Genomic DNA, 18589 nt, shown 5'->3' with positions numbered 1-18589 from the left:
ATGAAAAGGTAATCTTTTGGTATTTCTGTATGATTTAGTAATTGTCTGTAAAGAGGCTTCGTGAAAGTAAAGAAGAAAAGAAATACTGGGTATAATGTTTTATTTGCCCTATTTTTTTTCTCACATAAGCAAGAAAAACTTAGGAACCATGATTTTTATTAATATTTTTTAAAATGTAGTTAAAATTATACATATGCACAAACATAAAATTGCTACCTTAACCACTTTTATATGTATAATTAAGTGGTATTAACTTTGCTTATATATGATGTTGCACCACAACACCCCAATATTCATTTCTAAAATTTTCATCTTACAAAATTTACAAATCGAAATTCTGTACTCTCTGGGCAATATTATATAATTTTGAGAAAAAGGTAAAGGGAAAAATCATAGATTATGGAAAACAATGAAGAGGTCTGATTAAAGTAAAAAGGATGAACACTGATGAACACTGGGTTAGAATATGCTGTTCTAATTTGTCAAGAAGAAACTAAAAAGAAAACTCATTGCGCAGAATTGACAAGAAATGACAGTAAAAATCACAGAACAGAAACTTTTCAGAACAGAACAGAAAACTTTTCACAGGTCCTGCCTTCAAGTAAGTCATGTTGTTTTGCTTGGCTTTATTTTTCTATTTCCTCTCTTAAGTTACTTGTTTTAAATTTTAAAGTTAGGGAGGAAAAAAAGTGTCTAAATAGGATTTAAGAGTTCATCTTTAAAAAACAAAAAAGCTTACTGAAAGAGAGGAGGTAGCAACTATTCTAATTTCAAAGGAGGAAACTGAGACTTAGATCACAAGTACCTGATAACTGACAGAGTTAGCATCTGAATTGAAGACTATTTCTCTGCTCTCTCCACCATTCAAGGCTGCCTTCCCTCTAAGGTTCTCATTTTATTGTGGCTTTTATCTTTTTTTGTTCCTTCTTGCTTTTTGGCCATACCCAGCAGTGCTAGGGCTTACTCCTGGCTCTGGGCTGAGGAACATTCCTGCTGGTGCTTGGGGGGCCTTATGTGGTAGAGGGGATCAAACTGCAGTTGATTAGGTGTGTGGCAAATGCCCAAACCCTTGTGCTAGCTCTCTGGCTTGTTTTTTTTTTTTTTAATCCTAAACTTAAAAATAATAATAATAATAATCTTATCAAACATAGGAGAATGATCTTTTATCTTTGTTGTCTTTTGTCTTTGTTTTTGGGTCACATCCAGCAATGTTCAAGGGTTACTCCTGACTCTACACGTAGGAACTACTCTTGGAGGTGCTGGGGGATTGTACGGGATGCCAGGGATCAAGCCCAGGCTGACCGCGCTCAAGGCAAACAGCCTACCACTGTACTGTCACCCTGGCCCCATGAATAACTATCTTAATTCTTTTCTGCCCCCCCCCCCATCCTTCTTGGTTTTGATTAAGCTCACTGATATTCAGAGAAACTTTAAAACTTTGAATAATTTGTAATATTTGACTTAGTCAAGTAGTGAGTATTAAATCTGTTCACACTTAAGGTTTAAGAATAAATACTATATGAAAGAAAAAACTCATTATATACAACTTAATGACTTAAAAATATCCATCCAGGGGCCAGAGTGGTAGTAGAGTGGTAGGGCGTTTACCTTGCACTCGGTAGGCCTGGGTTAGATCCCTGACATCCCATTTGGTCCCCTGAGAACTGCCAGGAGTAATTCCTGAGTGCAGAGCCAGGAGTAACCCCTGGGCATCGTGGGGTGTGACCCAAAAAGTAAAAAAAAAAAAACCCAAACCTGAAAAAATCCATCTCATATTTTCTACTTATTTTGTTTCCTTCATTGTGCTACAGTGTTTAAGAATCTAAAATATGCATATAAGAGGAAGAAACTGCCTGGAGAGATAGGATAAAGATTAAGGCACTTGCCCTGTATGGGGCCAACCCCAGGTAAATCCCTAATATGTTGTTTCCAAAATAATACCAGGTGCGACCCCTGAGCAGAGCTGGAAGCCTCCAGCTTGGCCTGGTGTGGTCCACCATCACCCCCAAAGGGGAAGAAATAGTGGTATATATGTATTATCATCTGGATATATAAGAGAAAAATATTTCCTTACAAGAATATGACTAATCCTGATCATAAATTGTGGGACTGCCAAATAAACATCAAAGGAACACAAAAATGGCATCAAAACATTTAATGTACCTGGAGATGTGTGATATTATTTCTTGAACTATGAACATCCTGCTTAAAAGTCATTTTAGTCAGCACATATAAAAAAAAAAGCTACTAATTATTGAACATTTTAACCAAAATTTCCCATTTGAGATCAGAGATAATTGAAAAAAAATCAGGCTGCATTTAGCATAATGTACTTTAAAAATATCATCTTTCATTATACTTAAATTAAATCTCAATTTTTACCTCTGCGATCTCTATCCTTTTCGCAAGATCATCGAGAGAAAGACAGCTGTCATCGGGAGGCAGATTTTCCTGTAGACTGTAAGATGCTTCTTCAGGAGAAAGATCCTGAAGGAGGTCAGAGTCTTCCTCTTGGTTATCTTCGTAGGAAAAGGAGTCTTCCGCATCCTTCAGGCATCCCTCTAAAAGGCTGTTCAAATAGTCTTCGGTTTCTTTATTGACTAGGTCATCCTGCTCTTCCTTTCCCTCTGGGGCCATAGACCGCTCTGGAAGCGCTGCACTTAAGTCAGATGCGTTCCCATTTTCACAAAGTACCCGCTCAGACTCGGGTGAGTCAGGCGGCCCCAGGGGTGATTTTCCATCCCTGCCAGTGAGATCAGGTTGCCTGGGTTCGTTCAGCTCATTGTTCTCAGGTTGGCTCGTGGGCACCGCCTCAGGAGCATCTCCCAGCGCCAAGTGAAGTTCCTTTCTCTGAGTCTGTGAACACTGACCCTCGGAAACCAGCGCAGGAGGTATATGGTCAGAGCCGGGCAGAATCAAAGGTTCTATCATTGACTCGCGGGAAAGCATCAACTTCGGAGCTTCAGCGGCGGCCTCTACTCCGGCCGCCCCTGGGCAGCCATCTGTCTGAGCCAGCGGCAAGCCGTCGGCCTCACCGGCATCCTCGGCGCAGTGTGGCCCGGCCCCGGGCTGGGCGGGGAGCTCCAGGGTGTCCTGGGCGCTGCCCAGGGGCTCCTCCTCGTGGGCCTTCCCTGCAGCTACCGGAGGGCTCAGGGGATCCGCCTGCCCGCCCGGCTGATTACAGCAGGGAAGGCTCTCCAGGGGCTCTTTATGCGGCCGTTCTCTCCCTGGCTCCTCTCCAAGGCAAGTGCTACTCTCTGAAAACAAAACAAAACAAAACCAAAATAGTCTATTTTAAGAGTCAAAGCAGTATTTTGCATAGGACCTAACAGAAAATGTGTATTCTGATCCTTTCGATTGGAAATTCTGTTGAATGGTTTTAGCTAGTTAGGAAATACCTGAGAGAGTAAATAACTTTTCATGTATAAAAAGAGATTATTTTTAAAATGTTAAGTGAGGCCAGGGTGAGAGCACAGAGGCCCAGGTTTTATCCCAAGGACACCACGGCCTCCTCGAGTGCCATAAAGGCAGGCAGCCTGGTCCTGGGGCCCACATTGAGCTGTCTGGCCTGGCTGTCTGAGTAAGTGGCCCCAGGTTCCGAGCACAGCTTGGGAGGTCCCAGAAAAAAACAAAGAATGGAACACGTTAAAAATACAGTACTGTCATTGAAAAAATGATTTCTCAGAGGTTTAAAAGATATTCTTCTGAATTTCATTATAGACCTTATATAATAAATATTTCTATGTTATAAATGAACATTTTAAAATATGGAAAAAAATTTTCCATGTATTTAAGACATGCATATTAAGTAAATATTTTTGCATGATGTTAGCAATGTATTTACATATTTAAAGGGGCTGGAGCAATAGCACAGCTGGTACGGTGTTTGCCGGGTTCAATTCCCAGCATCCCATATGGTTCCCCAAGCACTGCCAGGAGTAATTCCTGAGTGCACGAGCTAGGAGTAAGCCCTGTGCAATGCTTTTGGGTGTGACCCAAAAGTCACACACACACACACACATATATATATATACACATATAGGTGTGTATATATATGTATATATGTGTGTATATATATATGTATATATATATATATATATATATGGTTGGAGTGATATTAGAGCAGGGAGGGCATTTGCCTTGCATGTGATCGACCAGGGTTCAATCCCCAGCATCCCAAATGGTCCCCAAGCACCTTCAGGAGTAATTCCTGAATGCAGAGACAGGAGTAACCCCTAAGCATCGTGGGGTGTGGCTCCAAAATGCCAAATATATATAAAAAAATCAATATAGGTGCTTATCTATTAAGATGTAAGTCAGGGGCTGGAGTGATAGCACAGCTGGTAGGGCATTTGCCTTGCACGAGGCCAATCCAGGTTCAATTCCCAGCATCCCATATGGTCCCCTGAGCATGGCCAGGGGTAATTCCTGAGTGCAGAGCCAGGAGTGACCCCTGAGCATCGCTGGGTGTGACCCAAAAAGCAAAAAAAAACCAAAAAAACAAAGATGTAGGTCAGTCTATTCTGTTCAGACTTACTTAAGCATAATATCCTTGGGCTGGGGAGAAAAGTCAAGTGACTGGAAATCATGCTTTGCAAGTTGGAGTCCCAGCTTTGATCTATGACACTGGGTGAACCCCCAAGAACTGCCAGGAGCAACTCCTGAGCATTGTCAGGAATAGTTTCTAAGTACCACTGGACTAAGATGCTTATTTTCCATGTGGCCAACCCAGGTATGATCCCCAGTATGTAAGGTTCCTGGGCACAGAATTGGGAGCTGCGTCCAAAACTGCACGGCCTGACAAAAAAGGAAAAAAAAGGATTTGGGGGTTTGGGGATAAGGCACCTGCCTAGCAAATGATCGACCCCAACTTTAACCCCTTGCAATACACATAGTACCCTAAGCATGTCCAGGGCTACTCCTGAGCACTGAGTCTAGAAAAACCCTGAGCACTACAGGGTATTGATCCAAAAAAAGCCCAGAATGGAGTCAGAGGATCACTAGGAGACTACAACCCATGTGTATCTAGCATATGTGACCACTTGGGAGATGGGCTTATACCCACTTATGCCACTCCCAGTAACGTAGTATCCTGACATCCAAACCAGAGAGAATTTAGGGAGGCGAGCACAGCCTCCTCACTGAGAAGTGTGCTCTCAAATCCTGGCTTCAAAGAGGACCATCTATCACTGCTCTGACACATAAGCATCCTTCCCTGTTACAACATTTCCCTTCTCCCTTTAAAGGATTTTGTTAATCTACTCATAGGAAGCAAATCTATCTACAGAAATCCTGTATCACTTTCATCACATTGGAGTACTTAGATGGTCTTGTCTGAGTGGAATTTCCCACTCTGTAATCTTTTGCAAGAAAATCACAAATAAAAGCTCTGTTCTCACTTGCAGATAAATTCCAGCTCACTGCTTAATTATAGCTTACTGTTATAAAGTCTTTCATTCTGTATCACTACTCAGAGCTCCATTCTAACTGCTAGATAAGATGTTGTCTGATTCATGAGCTACTGAATAAATAGCCTGTGAGAATTTTATAATTTACTCACTTGGATTTTGTTTTACTAATCCTGCCAAATATCAAAGAATCACTTCAAGTTTAAGAAATTACAGAAAGGAAGAGAAAGAAAGGAAAGAAAGAAAATAAGAAAGAAAAAGAAGAGAAAGAAAGAAGAAAAAGAAAAAGAATGGAAGGAAGGGAGGAAAGAAAGAGAGAGAAAGAAAGAAAGAAAGAAAGAAAGAAAGAAAGAAAGAAAGAAAGAAAGAAAGAAAGAAAGAAAGAAAGGAAGGAAGGAAAGAAAGAATGGAAGGAAGGAAGGAAGGAAGGAAGGAAGGAAGGAAGGAAGGAAGGAAGGAAGGAAGGAAGGAAGGAAGGAAGGAAGGAAGGAAGAAGAAAAATGAAGACAAAGCACAGGTCTTTTTTTATTTCCACTGGCTTCCATGCTACTAAGCTTGTCAGCTGCCAATTTGTTAAGATGGTGAAGGTTAAAATAAAGTTGGATTATTGTTTTTGTTTGTTGAGTGTCATTGGCTTTTATGTTACTTTCCAATCTAACTTGGTATGCTCCTACTGGAATTTCAGTACTGAAGAAACAATAACACAGAAGGTTCAACAAGCAACAAACATGTTAATAAATTCTTAGATAAGGACTTAACAACCCCGTGAACAGATATAACAATTTGTGCACAAAGATTGATTTTTTTACACTCATTGATTTTAATATTGAAACTCTGTACTCTAATCAATCACAACTTTAGAATTGTATCAACAGTTGTGGCTTTTGTCTACATTAAAATAACATTTTTTTAAAAAGTTGGAAAGAGGACCAATTAAGAACTGAAGCCCAAGGACCCAGTCTCCTAAGGTTTAGAAAATAACCCTCAAAGCGTTCTCATAGGATCCTGGGAGTTAATGAGGCTGAGCACCTCAGCCCACCGTATCTGAACACATAAGGCAGAGAGGAATGTGACATGCTACGCTGAGTTGTCTAGCACAGTGACTTTCGAGTTAGCTTCTCAGTGGGTCCTGCTGGAGCCATCACATATCTCCACAGAGCAACCTGGATTCACCCCTACAGACTAATTCGGACAAGTTCCAGCTTAGAGCAGACCAAGCTCCCAGTCCCAGAAGGACAAAGCAGAGGTTTGAATAAAATAAAACCAAAGTGTGATTTTAGAATTTAATAGGACTGAATCCTAAAGCATTAAGATAAGACTGATAGTTAGCTATAAGTGACCATTATATGAGTACAATGTGAGTTGGCTGGTTACAACTAGATAAAATAAAATCGTTTGGGCTGATGAAACATTTGCATGCTTGGGGCCCAGGTTTGCTCCAGCACCATAGTCTCCTGAGCACTACCAGAAAGGGACCTCAGAGTTCCAAACCTGGTGAAGCCCCCGTCATCACCAGGTGTAGTCCCCAAAATAAAAATAAAAGATACATTTCAAGAATTTTTCTAATTATCTGTATTATCAATTAAATGGCAATAAAAGCTAACCATAGGTATAATATCATTTATAAGGTATCAGTCTCAAAATGATTATTTTATTTTATTATTTAGAAACAGTACAGGGCTGGAGCGATAGTACAGCGGGAAGGGCATTTTCCTTGCATGCGGCCGACCTGGGTTCAATTCCTCCATCCCTTTCGGAGAGCCCCACAAGCTACCGAGAGTATCCCGCCTGCACGGCAGAGCCTGGTAAGCTCCCTGTGGCATATTTGATATGCCAAAAACAGTAGCAAGTCTCACAATGGAGATGTTACTGGTGCCTGCTCGAGCAAATCGATGAACAATGGGAGGTCAGGCAGAAACAGTACAAAATATTATTAGTGGGTGGCCGTATTTACCTAATAGATCATAACAACGCTGTGTAAAAATGCTCTGAAGCAGACTGGTTTTGGTGTATTTAAATTCTTGTTCTGTTTAAAAACTCAACAGGATGGACTGCAACAGCAATCCATTCTGTATGCTTTGAATTCTATTTTGACCCCTTATGTTACCTGACAGATGGCACTGACGCTGCCTGAACCCCTCGTGTTCTCCCGAACCCGGCTCACCATCTCTCCTTAGAAAATGTGTGGCTCACGGCGATCCAGCTGAAACAGGACGCTTTCGCGCGCTTGCGGGAGACCCCAGGGGGCGGGGGCGGCGACCCCCGCCCACAGCAGATAGATATTTAAACCCACCTCCCCCACGTGTGCCTCCCTTTGGATCCGGCTGCGGAGCGAACAGGATGGAAGAGCCCAAGGGAGCGCCCTTGGACTCCAGGCAGCCCACTGAACTAATTCTGGCATGGGACCAGAGACCCCACGGTGCACTGAAACAGTGGGACCCGGGCATCCCCCAATTCTTTTAACCTGTCTCTCTCTCTCAACTCCTCCCTCCTGAACACAGCGCAGGACTTCTCCATCTTATGAGCACCATAAAAGGGTAAAAGTTTGTAGTGATGTTATTTCTGGTTGTACTTTCCCTGGACTTTATACAGAAAGCCGCGCGACCTAATGTCATCTTAGCATCAGCAATATGTAATGGTTCGCTTTTAATGGGTCGGACTTTTGTGGGAGATCCTAACAAGAATAGTAAGTCTGTTGCTGAAATATTGAAGGCAATCAAAACGGTAGCCATCTCTCTAGACTAAACTAAGCTATATCCCCACGCCAGCTGAGAAGAAATTTTCTTCTTTCTCGGGAAGAAACGCGGCGTGTCGTCAACTACAGTGTGATGTCCATTAAGCAAACAGACCTGGTGGCGTGGGAATGGGATATAAGGGGAAAAATTATGTACATGGAACAGTGGGACGCTGGTGGAATCTCGAGCCGGAGCCGATACCAGCGCAAGACCTTCGGTTCCAGAAACTGCTTGCAGACACTCTACTAGACTATCAACTAAGCCAGAGCCCCACGCCGGCTGATGACGGGAAATAACCATCCTCTTCGGTTTTTTTCCCTTTGTCAGACAGCGTGGCGATTACTAAACAGGCGTGAACTCGGTGGCGCGGGGCAAGGGGGAAAAAGAAAAGTTATGTAACAAACAGCGGGACTTAATATCTCTATATTCTTAGCAGTGGAGAACTATCAAATGCCTCCTTGGCAATAGGACTGCTTTTCTTTTTTGGGGGAAACCCCAACAACGGTAGTGAGTTGTGTGTTGAAACATGGAATGTAATCGAGATAAGGCATAAATGAAGTGAAACTTATCAAGTACAAGGGTGGGGACTGGGGAGGTGGGAGGGGGCGGCAGGTATACTGGGGGGTTGGTGATGGAGGATGGGCACTGGTGAAGGGAAGGGTGTTTGAGAATTGTATAACCGACATAATCCTGAGAACTATGTAACCCTCCACATGGTGATTCAATAAAATTAAAAAAAAAAAAATGTGTGGCTCAGCTCGCCAGGCATAGAACTCTATGCGTGATTCCTGATGGACACCGCAAGCTGTTTTGCAAGATTCGGACAGAATAGCGTCGGTGGGGCACGAAGAAACCAAAGCGGCGGCTGCAGCATTGCCGCCTGCCCCAAATGGGCCGAGTTGCAGTGCTGTTTGACATAGAGATGTGGCATCAGTGTGCACAGTGGCTTATCCACTGTGGGGTGCTGTCAGCCAACCATCGGGTGACCTGGGACTCGGTGCAGGTGTTCGACCCGGCACAGACCCTCCGCAATAGGGTCCTGTTCTGCCATCTGCTCAACAATCTCTGCACGCACTCCATCAACCTCAGGGAGATCAACCTGAAGCCACAGATGTCCTAGGTGCTGTCCAGAGATGCAGGTGGGTGCATGTTTGTCAGTGTGCAGATCGTACAACATGCCAGTCGACCAGAAGCTTATATTCGGTAGACTGGGAACAGCTGTAAAGGCGATTAGAGGCCACCCCAAAAGCCTTCGTCCCTCTCATAGAGCCTGGCAAGCTACCGAGAGTATCCCGCCCGCACAGTAGAGCCTGGCAAGCTACCCATGGCGTACTCAATATGCCAAAAACACTAACAATGACGATCCTCATTCCTCTGATGCTGAAAGAGCTCCCAATACGCCATCAGGCTACACTAGCACGCAACAGGGACGAGTGGAGATGTTACTGGCACCTGCTCAAGCAAATCGATGAACAACAGGATGACCATGATACAGTGATATTACCTGCAGCAAATTGTTTAACTTCAATATGCCTTCCTTTCTTTGACTCTAAAGTGTGTGCTCAGGGACAGGAACCTAACTTAGAGATGAAGAAAAATTGTAATTTAAGATGCAAAGATGCAAACTAGATCATGAAAGGAGTCCAGTAATAGATAATGTCATGGAAAATCTGTTATATTCTTAATTCGTGTTCAGTCACCCTAAGTCGAACTATTTTGTATACTATGTTGTACTTTCATTGTGTCAAATTATAATTTTGGGGACAAACTACATTATCTTTAAAGATCGTTTCCTCCCTCCCTCCCTCCCTCCCTCCATTCCATCTCTGCTCTCAAGGGGAAGACACTTTTAATCACTTTAGATGCGTTCTCAAATATATATGAATGCTGTCACTAAAATAAGACATTTTTATTGTTTTCATCTTAATTTAATAAAATATGAACAAGTTAAAGAATAAAAAGGCAGAAATGCAAGGTCAGACACCTGCGATAGGACTTTAAGTTCTAGTTAGCGCTCCCTGAAAAAAGTCTGTTAGGCTCCTAACAGATTAATCATTTTAGTTTCTTAAAATGATTCTACCTTCCTTATCTCAGATGTTAAAAGAAACAAATGAAATCATATAGAGGAAAACACCTTGCAAATACTATTTTGTAAAATTGTAAAATTACCTTAAGATTTTCAGAAGACAGGAAAGTGACAATGAGTAGAGACACTGCTAAGACACCAGCAGTGGGGAGCAGTGACAGCACGGGAGGAGGAAGAGGAATAACGGCAGTTCGTGACTATGCTGAGTTCTTTTGCCAGGTACTGTTCTACTTTTTTGTTTCTGGTTTTGGGGGCCACACCTGGTGGTGCTCAGGAAACCACATAAGGTTTCCTGGGTCTGAACTGGGTTGGCCACATAGAAGGTAAGCCACCTTTTACATGCTGCACTGGCTCTTCAGTTCCTGTTCTACATTTTAAACATGAAATTAATAATTTAATCCCTACAAAAATCCCATACGGTAAATACTGCTAGCATGCACATTAATTATCTTTTTGTGGTTCCAGGAATCAAACCCAGGATCTTACACTTGCAAGGCAAACGCTCCATCACTAAGTTAGGTTCCTGGTCCTTAGCACACACACTTCAGAATCAAAGAAAGGAAAGCCTATTGAAGTTAAAACAATTTGCTTCAGGTAACGTAAGTGGTCAAAATAGAATTCAAAGCGTACAGAATGGATTTCTGTTACAGTCCATTCTGTTGAGTTTTTAAACAGAACAAGAATTTAAACACACCAAACCCAGTCTTCTTCAGAGAATTTTTACACATCGTTGTTACAATCTATTAGATAAATATAGCCCACCCACTAAAAAACATATATATGTATTAAAATAATTTCTATTTTATAACCTGCTACAGTTATCTAAAAGTGAAGTCATACAATATTAAAAAATATTACATTTCCACTTTCTAGGAGAGGTATATGGCTGGAGCGATAGCACAGCGGTAGGGCGCACAGCGGTAGGGCATTTGTCTTGCATGTGGCCAACCCGGGTTCAATTCCCATGCCCCTCTTGGGAGAGCCCGCCAAGCTACTGAGAGTATCTTGCCCACACAGCAGAGCCTGGCAAGATACCCATGGCATATTCGATATGACAAAAAACAGTAACAACAAGTCTCAAAAATGGAGACATTACTGGTGCCTGCTCGAGCAAAATCGATGAGCAACGGGATGACAGTGACAGTGACAGTGAGAAGAGGTATATACAAAAAAATTCCTGCAAGCATCTCAGGTATAAAACTTGTAAAACAATAACTGGCAGGCTTCTTTTGCCTTTCCCTCTGACTCAGTTTAAAAACATACCTGGATCTTTGGCTATAGCTTCTCTGCCCTTTGGCTCTTCAGACACTGCATCTAACTCTGTAATGCTTTTCCTGTCCAGGGTCTTCTCTACAGCTGAGATCTGAAAAGGTCAGAGAAAAAGAAGAGAGGGGCAAATTGTTGCCTTAAGTTCAAAAACTGAAAGTAGTTTGAGAAAGATTTTATTTTCCAAAACAGTTTCAGATAATAGATACACTATGATTTTTCTATAAATAAATTCAAAACAATCTCTTACCTTTTGTTTAGATAAAAGTGGACTGTAGAAAAAGAGAGAGAAGAATTAAAAACATTATAGCAGCAAGATGCTTCCAAACAAATGTCACTGAAATAACCATAAGAGATATAGCTTCCCCAACTTCTAATACTAACACAGGACATTTCCACTGCTGAAGCTCCTCCACTGCTCCCACAACTCAAACTGCAGCTGCATCCTGTGTGCATGTCTGCACTCCTCAGATGGCAATTACTCTGAGCCCCCTCTGAAAGTGACAAATGTTGCAATCCAGGAAAAACAAAATGTTAAATTTTTGCTAGTAATGTACTTAAAGGGTCTTAATACACATTTTAAATAAAAAAAAAAATTAAAACAGACTATGGTGGAAGATAGTTTTGCTGGGAGAAGATAGATTTAACATTACACATGGTAACAGTTAAGAAAAAATTAATTTAAAATATATTTTAGGGTACAGTCAAGATGATAGTCATCATCAAGACTGCATATACCTACCAGAAAGCATGCACAAAAATGATCATAGCCATCATTTTATTCATAATATTAAACAATCAGAAAGAGAGGCCAGAGAAATAGTACAGCAGGTAGGGAACTTGCCTTGCAGGGACCCAACCCACGTTCAATCCCCAGCACCCCATATGGTTCGCTGGGCCCACCAGAAGTGATTCCTGAGTACAGAGCCAGGAGTGAGTCATGAGTAAAGCTGGGTGTGGCACAAGAAACAAACAGAAAACCACAAAACAACAACAAAAGAACTAAAATGATAATTGATAACAGAAAGGACAAATAAATTACTACATAACCATACAATCATGAACCCACAGGAGAATGAAACAGCAAATTACCATGAGATTCAAATATATGTGAAACAGAGATGATGAAGGTTCAAAGCAGCTAGATACCAAAGCCTACCTTCTCTGTGATAACAGTAATGTTGGGCGTGAATACTGACTTGACTCATGCACTAGCTAACTTTCTGACAAGTTACACTGTTCTTCATTTTGGCAGCAGGTAAGTTCATAAACATGCTCGTATATGTAAAAATTCATCAGGCTTCCATACTTTATAAGTAATTCAAAAATATTTTTAAAATAAAAAATGAGAAGAGTACTCAGAGGGCTACAAGCACAAGCCTGCACAAGCCTGAATCTCATCCCCAGCACCGAATACTCCCCTCCCCCCATCCCCATGTGTCCCCAGTGTCCCCACCACCCTGGAAGCTGAGCGGCACATCACTGGCCCCTGCCACTGACCCACGCTGCTTGCATTGCCAGGTCAAATGTTACTGGGCAAGGCCTTTGGGGCCTTTGAGTGGTGCTTGGGAGCCTCTCCTCAAATTAAATTAAAATTTTAAAATTTAAGAATTATAATATGGGCAAAAAATACAAATTTAAAGCATAAAGACATGCTCATATTGTGTTCAGTAGATATCTGCTTTTAAATAAACAATTGCAGCACATCAAAAATTTGTTAACTCCCTGGGAAAGACAAGTAAGTTGTTGTTGTTGTTGTTTTTCCTTCAAATTATGTAGTATTTATTCTTTCTTTCCTTTCTTTTCTTTTTTTATTGAATCACCACGAGATATACTGTTACAAAATTGTTCGTGATTGGGTTTCACTGTCCCAGCACACATCCTTTCACCAGTGTACATTTCCCACCACCAATTTCCCCAGTTTATCTCCTGAAGACCAAGAAAGCTTTTATATCGAATATTTACTTTTTTTTTTCTTTTTGGGTCACACCCGGCGATGCACAGGGGTTATTCCTGGCTCTGCACTCAGGAATTACTCCTGGCGGTGCTCAGGGGACCATATGGGATGCTGGGATTCAAACCCGGGTCGGCCGCGTGCAAGGCAAACGCCCTACCCGCTGTGTTATCACGCCAGCCCCGAATATTTACTTTTATTTACTTTGTAGCACTGGGGATGAAACCCAGGGCCTCACAAATGGTAGGAATGTACTCTGTCACTGGCCACACGTACACAGCCCTAAGGAATATTTTAAAGTAAGAAATTTTTCTCCTTAATTTTTTGAAAGGTGGAAGTGGAGTGGGATGGAGAATTGGGCCACACTCCACGATTCTCAGGGGCTATTCCTGGCTCTCTGCTCAGGAGCAACCCATGGCAGTGCTTGGGGGACCATATGCTGTGCAGGGATTCAACCGGGGTTGGCCACAGGCAACCAAGTGACTCACTTCCTGGACTATGTCTTTGACCTTCCTTCATCTATTCCAAAAGATTTTGAAATTTTATTTTAAAATTGTATGTAGGGTGCTGGAGAAAGTATAGCGGGTAAGGCACATACAGTGTCCCAAGCTCCATTAGGAATAAGCCCTGAGGACTGCTGGGTATGGTCCCAGACCACCCTCCCCCAAAATGAAATAAATAAAATTTTAGTATATATGTTCCTAAAAGGAGCACAAAATAAAAATTTTATGTAGTTGAAAGTTAACCTGTTTAGCATGCTAAGAAATCAGCTTATAATCTGAATCTCTTGAAAACTGTTTAAAGTTCTACACTGACCAACGCAAGAAAATCGGTATTACAAGAGTTGGCTGTCACTTCCGAATCGTTCTTAAAGGGCAGGTCTCGGCCGCCGAGATGTGATCCACAGCTGCCTGAGCAAGACTCCAGAGGCCAGCTAAACTACTTTTGGTACCGGCAGCTCCTGGGGGGAGGGGAGGGAAGGGCATGGTGACCACCATACTATGAGGACCACTAATGAGAGATACAAGCTTACAATGACCCAATTTCTGGAAGAAATTTCCCTGTACTTATTTGCTAAAATACAGAAATCCAAAACTGTGTGGCCGCTATCGCTATCACTATCGTGGCCGCGCGACCTCATATCTCTTCTTCACAGGTCTGACTCTAGTGGGGAACTCCTAACAATAATAGTGAGTTTTTGTTGAAATGTTGAATGTAACCCAAGTAAAGGAAAGTAAAGTGAAATTTATCAGTTACCCAGGTGGGGGGAGAGGAAGGGGGTGGGATGGGAGGGATGGGAGGTATACTGTTGTTGGTTTTTTTTTTGGTGGTGGAATATGGGCACTGGTGAAGGGGTGGTTGTTTCAGCATTGTATAATTGAGACTTAAGCCTGAAAGCATTGTAATTTTCCACATGGTGATTCAATTAAAATAAATAAATAAATAAATAAATAAATAAAAGGCAGGTCTCCAAAACAACCAGATTAAAAAACAATTCTCTATGCTGCATGAGCTAAGTAAAATCACCTGAGTTTATTTCTAGATAAATGTATAGAACTTTACATTTATTCTCATAATTTTGAGGGAGGAGAAGAAAAACATAGAATAATGGAGTCTTTTAAGACTCTGTACTAAGGAACCATGTTTTATATCTGTCTACCTTATATTTGCTTTGACCTTAACAAGCTGTCAAACTATAGAACCACTCTGGGTAGATCACTGATCTCTGATCTCTGGGCTGAAAACCCTGTGGCCTTTTCACAGGGGGCCAGCAATATCCCCCTGAGTCTGGTTAGGCCCAGCAGCTGTCACACTCAACCTCCTCCACCCTATAAACTGGCCCAGTTCCACAGCTCTTGAAGCACACAGCTGCATATGCAGCCGCATGACACCTCCCACAAATTTCACAGTCCTTATAGCTATAAGAAGCAGAACAAATTTGATGGGGGAAGTTGCACAGCAGCCTGTCCAGCACCAGCCGGCTGCAGTAAATCCTTGACAATGACTTTGAGAATGCCATTGTGAGATGTAATGTAACGATCATCAAACTGACTTTTACTGATTTATTTTCTGATAGTTCCACTTGCCATTTTGTTGTAGCAAGCATGTGAAGTAAATTTGTTATGTGCCTGCTAAGGGGGCAGGAGGGAAACTGGGGACACTGGTGGAAGGAAGGTCACACCGGAGTGGGATTGGTGTTGGAACACCGTCAAGTCTGAAACAACTGTATTACAAACAATTTTGTAAATGACCTATTGTTATCTATTAGTAGTATAATTTATCTATTAGTATTATTGTTCTCTATTACTATTATTGTTATCTATTAGTAGTATAATTTAGTTTTTAAAATCCAGTTATTTAACATAAATCAAGAAATTAAAAATTATCTGGTAAATGTAGCTTTCCTTTCACATGTATTCTGGTTAAATATTATAGTGCATTTAACCTCCCATTATGCTACTCTTTAAATATACTTTTTATTATAACATACAAGCACTAGCAAACAACTACAATAAGAACATTCAAATGAACAATTTTGACCAGTAGAATCAGCTAAGCTAAAGAGATCAAAATTAGAAGTTATATATATATATTTTTTTATTTCTTTTTGGGTCATACCCAGCGATGCTCAGGGGTCACTCCTAGCTCTGCACTCAGGAATTACCCCTGGCCATGCTCAGGGGACCATATGGGATGCTGGGAATCAAACCCGGGTTGGCCGCATGCAAGGCAAATGCCCTACCCGCTGTGCTGTCACTCCAGCCCCAGAAGTTATATTTTTTTACAGCTCACTGAGTTTAGGATAAAAACTGTGATAAATGGGGGCTGGAGTGATAGTGCAGCAGGTAGGGCGTTTGCCTTGCATGCAGCTGACCCGGGTTTAATTCCCAGCATCCCATATGGTCCCCCGGGTGTTAGATATCATTTATTTGTCCTGCTCCCCTTGCCACTAGGAGCTTAGGTTTATCAGTCACACCCATCAAAGTGCTCCCGAGTCACTCCCATTCCTTTGTTTATCTGTAACCACTTCTACCAGTTTATCTGTTCTTCCTCTAATCAAACTCTATTAATTTGTAAGGTCAGACCTTGCTAGGACAGTGAGCTTCTATTGTAAATTAATATTGTCTTTCTCCTCGCTTATGTCTTTTTAATAGTTTACTTTAAAACAATATCCTTTTTTTGGAGCTGGAGTGATAGCACAGCAGGTAGGGCGTTTGCCTTGCATGCGGCCGACCCGGGTTCGATTCCCAGCATCCCATATGGTCCCCTGAGCATTGCCAGGGGTAATTCCTGAGTGCAGAGCCAGGAGTGACCCCTGTGCATTGCCGGGTGTGACCCAAAGAGCAAAAAAAAAAAAAAAAAAAACCAATATCCTTTTTGTATGGACAAAGAAAGACATTTATTAATATGCTTTGGTAACATGGGATTTAATTGGCTTCAAATATTATTCACTCCCGGGCATCTGCTTTCTGGACTTAAGCCTCAGCTGCCCTTGCTTCCAAGCACCCCCAAAAGCAGGGTCCCAATGAGGGTTGGGACGAACCCAGGGCAAGCGGTGAGTTATGTGCTACCCTGGCATCGAGATGGGCCTGGCCAAAGCGCCTAATGCTTAACTATATGTTAAGAGCTTGGTTATGGGCATGTCATGTCATGATCCAAAAGCAATGACGAGACTAGGGCCCTGCTAGGGCTAGGGAAGACTAATCTGGCCTGAGCGCTGTAGTCTGAGATCGAGGTGACCCGGGGAGAGCAATTCTATAAGCTTAATGCGTCTCTTGCTATGTCCATACAAAATGATTCATAATATTCATAATATGAATAATATGTTAGTTGGACAAAGAGAGGAGAAACACACCCATGGGATTCCGCTCTTGGGCGGATGTCCTGCTGAGAGAGATTCTGTCCTAGTGAAAGCATCCCCTAAGGGATAGAACTTTACCCCCTATTGATTGTAACCACACCTATGCATAAGCCCTAAGGTGGCTGTGAGAGGGGGCTGGGGGCGAGTGCTGTAGAATTCCAGGGCCAGTATCAGGGCCAGATCTGGAGAAGCTAGATCAAGATCGAGATCCAGGGAAGGAGAATGAAGTAGGATGGGAGAGGAAGAAGCAGGAGGAGAATCAGAGGAGAATGGAGATGGGAATGGAATAAACTGCGATTGAGACCAACCAGCCTGGCTCCGTTCCTTCATTCGCCCTGTGCCTGGCTCGGTGCGGTGAGGTGCCTCCCGCTCCAGTTTCTTTTATTTTTGTGTTTTTACACACCCGAGCACCACCAGAAGTGATTCCTGAGTGCAGAGCCAGGAGTCAGCCCTGAGCATAGCCGGGTGTGACCCCAAAAAAAGTAAAAAACAAAACAAAACAAAACAAAACAACCATCAAACTGACAAATGCTGAGAAAGGAACCTAATTAATTTATAACCATTTTGATTTCAGTTGAAAACACTGAAAAAACCAATAGAGACTGTGGAATCCAAATATGCAACCCTATAATACTTTATCAATATTCCATTACAACTCATTCTAACCAAATACTGATATACTTACTCTTGATGTGTTGTGCAAAATTTAGTAAGCCGTTCAAAGTCTTCACCATTAAATCCTTTTTCTGAATTCTTTAGAGATGTAACTGTATGTGGTTGTACAGTTTTCCATTTTGTTTCTAAATTTAAAATATTTCTTAGTCACTAGATATCAAGAAAGATATTTGGAAATAAAAACATACACAGCTGACCCTGCCATTAAATATCTTATGCAAAATTATCTCCTCAAACAATCCAAAGTTAATACAGTTAGAAATAGCTAAGTGACTGCTTTCCAGTATATGTGAATCATATCCTAACAGCTATATTATTTAGTAGAGACTGCAAAGGAATCAGAAGGAAAACATAGTTCCAAGTATTCTTTTCTTCAGATTGATATGAAGGCCAAATATAAAGATAAAAAATTTTCTCATAATAATTAGAGCCCTGGATTCCACCCTAGGTAGTTCATAGTCCCCTGAGCAGATGGACAGCAGCCCCCAGCACCATAGGGTGTGATTCAAAAATAAACCAAAAATGCTACTTTCTTTGCAATACAAACTACAGAAATATCTATCTTATGACTATAAAACCAGGTCAAATACATTAATTTCCTAG

General features: G+C 41.8%; 1 protein-coding gene across 1 annotated transcript in view; it reads right to left on the bottom strand.

Annotated features, from left to right (window-relative positions):
- CNST (consortin, connexin sorting protein) overlaps nucleotides 1-18589 on the bottom strand; it is a 116328-nt gene that overhangs the window by 21425 nt on the left and 76314 nt on the right. The window contains exons 6-9 of the mRNA XM_055146746.1: nucleotides 17997-18111; nucleotides 11746-11767; nucleotides 11493-11592; nucleotides 2383-3257 (exon numbers count right to left, since the gene is read on the bottom strand). Coding sequence (XP_055002721.1) covers nucleotides 2383-3257; nucleotides 11493-11592; nucleotides 11746-11767; nucleotides 17997-18111 — 1112 coding nt within the window. The remainder of the gene's footprint in view (nucleotides 1-2382; nucleotides 3258-11492; nucleotides 11593-11745; nucleotides 11768-17996; nucleotides 18112-18589) is intronic.

Source organism: Sorex araneus, chromosome 9, assembly GCF_027595985.1.
Source record: "Sorex araneus isolate mSorAra2 chromosome 9, mSorAra2.pri, whole genome shotgun sequence".
NCBI classification, from domain to species: Eukaryota; Metazoa; Chordata; class Mammalia; order Eulipotyphla; family Soricidae; genus Sorex; species Sorex araneus.
This window is presented reverse-complemented; position numbering and strand designations above follow the sequence as displayed.